We start from the raw sequence: 7,413 nt of genomic DNA, 5'->3' as shown, positions 1-7,413 counted from the left end.
TAAGGTATGAAAAAAAAATTGACGTATACATATATATAATTTCACCAAAAATCAATTAAAAATATCCTATGTCATTGAAATCGTAGATAATAGTAACCAAGTCGAAACAAACTAAAATACAATCACTAATTCAAAATAAGTACGATAATCTTCAAAATCAATTAAACAAATTAAAAAAATATTTCACAATTATTAAATTATGCTAATTCATTTGAATTAATTTAATTTAAGCAAGGAGGTGTGGGAAAACAGTTTGAATAGCTAGTTGGGAAATAACATAATAAGCAGGTTGTGTAGGATGAACAGCATCCCAAAACATATATTTGGATGCATCACCACAAATTGCTTCCATAGAATTGCACAATGGCCCCATTTCCACTACTCCCGATCCACAGCAACCTTCAAGCGTCCGAGTCAATCCTTCAAAAACAAAATCACCAAAAAAATACCAATTAATTTTAGCTTGATTGTATTAAATTTATAATTAATATTACACATTATTAGAATAAAAATTAAGATTGTTAAGTAACGAGAATGAAAAAACATAGAAAGGAAGGAAAACAGTTATATTACCTTCTAATAATTTTGATCTGATTATAAATGAAATATATTAAAATTAAATATTCAAACTGAAATAAGCCAATACAAATTTCATTTTAATTAATTTCTTTTAGAAATATATACACCTTATAAAAAACACTCGACTCAAGTGAAAAAACACTTTCACATTGGAGATTTTAATTTTGAATTTATTAATTTTATTGGGAAAAAAAGTTTAGGGATTAAACTAAAATTGATTTTTGGCAATAAGATCTTGTAGCCAAATCAACTAAAGAATGAGGTTATAATGAATTTGATAAAAATTAAAATAAAAAAATATCTAAATATTTTTTTATAATTATATTCTTTAGCCAAATCAACTAACATAATTAGGTAACATAGATATTAATAAATTGGAAAGAAATAATAATTACGATCTAAAATCTCAAAATATTTTTAGTTTTGTTTTTAGTAGTATAATAAATATTTTATTTTTAATCCAAAATTATATTATATCCTAATATTGGTTGACGACACCAAACTTTCAGTATCCACATCCTATAAATCAATTTCAAATCAATAGAAAATAATATTTGAAATAGAAATATATATTTACCATATTTAGCTGGATTATTAATCATGTCCATCATGGAATCATAAACATTCAAATAAGCAACTTTGGCACCCTTGAGATCATTGCTAGTTTCCAATCCTGTGGCTAGGGTTTGAAGCTTCATGTTGTAAGCAATGGAGTCAGTATTCTGCTGCTCCACACACACCCTTTGAAACATATGTCCGCTCGGTACAATACTGCCAAGTGTCACTTGCACTGGCAAGCACCCTATCGGCGGTAGACCTACAAATATAAACTTCCGGCCTCCTGCTTTGTATAATCTCTGCAATAATGTAAAATAACTCAAAAGATTTTTTCTATTTTCTTTTTTCAATATGAGCAAAAACAAACATATAGTAAAGAAATTGATATAAAAAATAAGAATATAATCGAGCCGAGTTAAAAAGCTGGAAAATTTAATTGGATGGTAAAATGTAAAGTTAGAAACTCGAATAGAGTTCGACCGAGTTTCATTTTAGAAACTTGAACTCCAACTCGGTAAAAATAATTAAATTCCAAATGCGAACTAATAAGTGAGACTCGAACTAATAATTATAGAAATATTTTTAAATTAAGTTTTAATTCAAAAATAAAGATAATATTGTAAATATACATAATTATCAAAAATAAATTAACTAAAGCTCCATTAAAATTGCAAGCTTATTGATTTGAGTATGAATTGAATATTTTGATGACTATACTCGCCTCAGTAATTAACTCGAGTAGCTCGAGTCGATTAATAACAAGTCAATGTTAAGTATTTTTAGAGTCAATTCGGTGTAGCTCGTGAGTTGACTTGACTTAATTATATTCATACACGAAAATATAATTATGATCAAAATAAAATTTATATCAATTTGGTCCAAAAGAAAGAGATGTATATCAATTATATTTACATTATAAATAAATATGAACAGTTTAACTATTAAAAATAAAAAAAAATCTAATTATTTAATATATTGTATATTTATATATATAATAAATTAGTTGATATAGTTGACATCGAATGATATACCTGCACAACAGATTCGAGTTGATGAAGCAGAAAATCTTGATAATCCGAAAGAGAAAATTGTAATCTTCTCGTTGGCAACTCATAAAAATTATCCACCATATCATTAGTACCAACACTAATAACATAAATAGAATTTTCCACTATAATCTTACCCTTTTCTTCACCAACTAATTTCATTATCCTCATCACAGCTTCATCAAAATAATCTAATTGCCTTGACATAGAAAACACTTCTGCCAAATTTACCGTAATATCATCTAATCCGCAACCGGCGGACGCAAAAGTAACACCCGTTAATAAGTCGGAATCGGTGATATTAGGGTTAAAATAAGCGGGTAATTGATCTTTTAGACCTAATGATGATACCATAAAATCCGTCGATAATTTTCCGTTACTAAATCTCCCCGTAGCGAGTTGGTTTGGAAAATCTTTGCCATATGGGGCATGATCGCTGCGAAAAAGCGTCGGGAGGCCGTTGTTGTTGCCTGCATCGATTGTCGAGTCTCCGAAAGCAAAAACTGCCGTTACCGATGATGAAGCGGTGATTAAAGATGGTAAAGAAACGAAGATAACAATGGAGAAGAGAATGCTGAAGATGCAAGTTAGGGGTTTATTAGAGTTCATGTTTATGATTACGTAAAATTTTATGATATTTTACACAAAATAAATAAATAATATGTAGTGTGAACATAGATGTTTGTGTTATAATGAAATGAAACTACTATATAATATTATTTTATTGAATATTTAATCGTCTATTAAGTAGTATATTGATGGTAATAATTTACATATAGTACAAAAATTATATTAGTTATCCAATAAATAATGTATATATAAATTCGATATAGGTAATAATTTTACTAGATTAGGAGAATTATTTTCATTTACATATGTGATTTTAGCTATTTTGATTAAAGAACAAATTAATAGAATAGTGAATCGTGATTAAGAAGGTAACTTTTATGAATTTATGGCAATTTAATTATATGTTTTATATGCAAAGTAGAGATTTTGTTTCTATCAAGATTTTGAATTTAATCACGACTCAAATGTCTAATTTTCAGGATAATTTGTAGTAATTGTTAATAATAAAAGGAGAAATAACACCAACGGCGTATGGACGTTTCCAAATCTTCTATTTTGATGTTTGAACTTTTATTTCTTTCGTATTAGCTTTTCAACTTTTAAAAATATATCAAATGACTATTTTTATTCATTTGTTTATTACCATACTACTAACAAAGCCAGCAATAATATTTAAATTTGCTGATATAAATTACCATTTTGATTACATATATAGTGTATTATTGCATACACAATAGTCATATTTTTTACTGATATGACACATAATTTTAGATAAAAAAATAAAGTTATTTTTTTAGCACATTTATGACCGAAAAATTGTTAATAACGCTGGTTTGATATGTAAATTTATAAAAAAAACATTGATACAAAAATTAAAGGTAAATAGACTCAAAAATTACTTACCTTTCAAAAAAAATTCAATAGCATTCTGACCTTGCAAAAAGTTCAATAGCACCCTTTTTTGTATTTCATTTTAATAGCACCCTAAATTGAAAAAATTAAACAATTTCATTATTATAAGGATGAAATTATTTAAAACAACTAAAATTAAGGGCTATATTATACTTTTTATTGTATGGACAAATTTAAAGAATCCCTTTAATTTAAAACATATTCAAATATACCATCTTTTCCACTAAATAAGAAAATACCTAAACGTATCCGACCCACCCGCTCAACCCGTCATCTTTCTCATCCCGCCACCACCCACTGTCAACCTACCGTCGCTCGTCCTCCATGGGAGGACGAGCTGCTTGTCTACCCCATGGAAGACGAGTTGTTGCTCGTCCTCCATGGGGAAGACGAGCAGACTCGTCTTCCTCGGGAAGACGAGTCTACTCGTCTTCCATGGGAAGCGAGCAGATCTGCTCGTTTTTTTCATCAGTTTGACAGAAAAAAACTGCAATATAAAAAACAACAAAGACGATTCAAAAAATTTAGAAATGCATGCAGAATTAAAGTTTCTGTTAAGTTAACTAATTGTGTACTAATAGTTACCTAATGGTTAACTAACATGGATACTGACAGTAATTATTTTTTTAAAATACAGAAATGATAACGTTCAGGCCCGGTCCTAGGCCTAGGCCACTAAGGCCTAGGCCTAGGGCTTCAGAAATATGAGGGCCTCAAAATATTTTAACTACGTATTCCTTAGGTTTTTTTTCCTAGATGTATTCCTTAGTTTGAAACTATTGATTATACTGCACTAATATTAAAGAGTCAACGATACTAATTAGAAAAGTAAAATAAAATATTATTCAACCAATCTTCATATACAATAATATTAACAAACTCTCAATTAAACCAAAATTTTTTTATTTACCTAAATTTTTTGCCAAATCATTTGATTTTGAGCAACAAATTTTTTTAAGTATTCAAACTAAAATTATCTTAATAACTTTTCAAAAATATTCTATAAATTCTTTTTATCTGACAAATTACAATATTTCTTAAATGTTTTAAAGTCTCATAATTTTTCTCTAGATTTATTATCTTTTTTCCAAACCATTGTTTCTAGTTATTCATTATTTTTATTTTTTAATTATTAATTTAGCATGTTATAAATTATTTCTATAAGCTAATTAATAAAAAAAATTCAAAAAGGTAATGTATAATTTTACATTATGCAATTTTATTATTCGTAATGAAATATATTATTAATTATCATAAAAATTAATATATAATTTATATATATTACCGCCTAGGACCTCGCTTTTTCTAAGGCCGGCTCTGATAACGTTGAAGATTGTTGTTTACTATAAGATGAGATCAAATGAATTTTAATTAAAGACGATGCAGAATTCTGAACTCTAAAAACAATAACATATAAGGAATTTTTAGAACAATTACCTCAACATTAACGGGGGGAGGAGCAATCAGTTTGTTCTTTTTCACGATATTGACAGAGAAATTCTCGAAATCATTGTCACTCCCTTCTTCTTCTACATGAACTTCAATATAAAAAAATGAAGACGATTCAAAAACTTTAAAATTAAATTGTAGAAGAAGAAAAATAACCCACCACCGCCACGACCTCCCGCCGACCTCCACGTCCGTCATCGAATCTTCCAGCTCTTCCGCGACCGCCATCATATGTTTTTCTTTATTGGAGATTTCTCGGTCGGTGGTTGTGTGTTTAGCAGCCCTTGTTTTCGCCATTTTTTAGAGGAAAATGCAACCTAATTTCTATTCAAATTGGGAATATTTTCTTAATGATAGGAGTTAAAGATTGAGAGAGAGAATTTAGGAAAGATATATTTGAAAAGAGATATGCATGTAGATTGTAGGAGTTACCAAAAATAACGGCATAGTTTTTGTTTAATTTAAAAAATGTATTTGTGTAATTGAAAAGTTGTTATTTAAAAGAAAAAATTGATAACAATAAAAATCTAAAACATACTTGGTGACTGTAAATTTTAAATTAAGTTTGTTCAACACAGTAAAGGGGCTAATTTTTTCTTTTTATAATTTCATGCATGGCCTTTCGATTTACATTGTCATGCAATCATGCCATACGAAATTAATGTATTTAATCAGAGAAGAAGCTGTGTACATAGTATATGTAGTGGTGATTGGCCACATTAGACACAGATTGTACGAAATTACATGAAATTAAAAAAGGTCATGCATGACATTAAAAAGATGATTAAATTATAAATTTCATTAACTATCGTGCATCTATTTTGAATGTACAAATAAATAGTAACAATTTTAAAGGAAACTAATTATAGTTTAATCATCTTATTTGATTCATTTAGTAACAATATAATAGGAACAATTGTACAAGGAAATTATATGCTATAAGTTGGCATCTTATAAAAATTTGTTATCCAACAAGTCTTTATATTGTTTGTTATTTTTAATTAAAAATTCCTTTTATAGATGAAAGTCGCAAACGTGTCATTTAGTTGCCGTCAAGTAAATAATAATTTTTACATAGAAAATGATAAAAGATCCTTTTTTATGAATATAAAAGATCCTTATATCTTAAATTTTTTATTTAATTGATTTTTTTTAATTTAATAGGTCCATGTACATTTTAATTTTTTATTTATTTGATCTCTCTTTAAATATGATGTTGTGTCCCATTCAGCATGTCGAGTTAGATGGACAATAATATTCGATTCCACGTGTGTTTTATGATGAATGTGATGCCCACTCTTTTCCCTCCAAACAAAACTTCAAACTTAAAAATAAATTAAACACATAGACTATATAAAAGTAAAATTACACTTCAAGGCTTAGTCCAGTTGGCTAACTTCTAATAATATGTGTATGAGGTTGAGGATTCGGCCCTCAACACTCACGGGCAGTTTAAAAAATGTCTAGCATTAACTCCCGCTAACCTCCGCTAATAATTAGAGTATGTTATTTTTGACCGAAAAAAAAATATAAAGGTAAAATTTGAAAAATAAATTAAAGTCCAGGGCTTTGAGATGGTTCTGGCCTTCAAAATCTTGTTGACAAACAAACCCCAAGTAGTTCCAATAAGATAAACAAGAATGTCATCATCCAAATCCATGTCAAATACAAGCCCATCTCAATTTTCTACAAAGTCCAAAAATACAAATTCATGTTGTATTACCATTAAATTATGTGTTGGAGACATGATGATACTATACAACTATGGTAAATTCAATATAATTTAAATTTAAGTTTTTTTTTTTCATTCATCCCATTATTCTTTTAGTAAATCATCTCATTTAAATAGTCTCATTTTTTTTACAAACATCTCACCTATAAAATTTATATTACATTTTTAACTTATTTTTTTTATTCATTTTCTTATTTTAATGTTTGAACATAATTTATAAAATAATTAATTATCAAGTAGAATTCCGACAATTAATAAAAATAAACATGTAATATAAATTTATGTCTTCTTAAATTATATATAAATTAAAATAAGACAACTCAAATAGAACGAAAAGAACATAAATTTAAATATCTCAACACATAATAATAATAATACTAAAAGTTACCAAATATGTATTTTTATATCTGAATTTTAATGTTTTATTCACTTATAGTTATACATCTTCATAATAACTACTCTAATATTTTTAATACTCTAGTCATATTTTAATTTTTTTTTAATATATTTGCATATTAAAAAAAGTTTTTATATATATATATATATATATATATTTTAATAATAATT

At 27.2% G+C, this 7,413-nt stretch overlaps 1 protein-coding gene across 1 annotated transcript; it reads right to left on the bottom strand.

The window, feature by feature from the left end:
* Positions 1–169: 169 nt before the first annotated feature.
* LOC126659925 (GDSL esterase/lipase At2g40250-like) lies at positions 170–2,851 on the bottom strand. Its single transcript, XM_050353256.2, has 3 exons — positions 2,169–2,851; positions 1,157–1,436; positions 170–420 (listed from the first exon to the last, which is right to left on the bottom strand). Exons 1-3 carry the CDS (start codon positions 2,790–2,792, stop codon positions 227–229), a joined length of 1,098 nt encoding a protein of 365 aa, XP_050209213.1. The 5' UTR covers positions 2,793–2,851; the 3' UTR covers positions 170–226.
* Between the last annotated feature and the right edge of the window lie 4,562 nt (positions 2,852–7,413).

The sequence above is a fragment of the Mercurialis annua genome, linkage group LG8 (genome assembly GCF_937616625.2).
Source record: "Mercurialis annua linkage group LG8, ddMerAnnu1.2, whole genome shotgun sequence".
NCBI lineage: Eukaryota > Viridiplantae > Streptophyta > Magnoliopsida > Malpighiales > Euphorbiaceae > Mercurialis > Mercurialis annua.
This window is presented reverse-complemented; position numbering and strand designations above follow the sequence as displayed.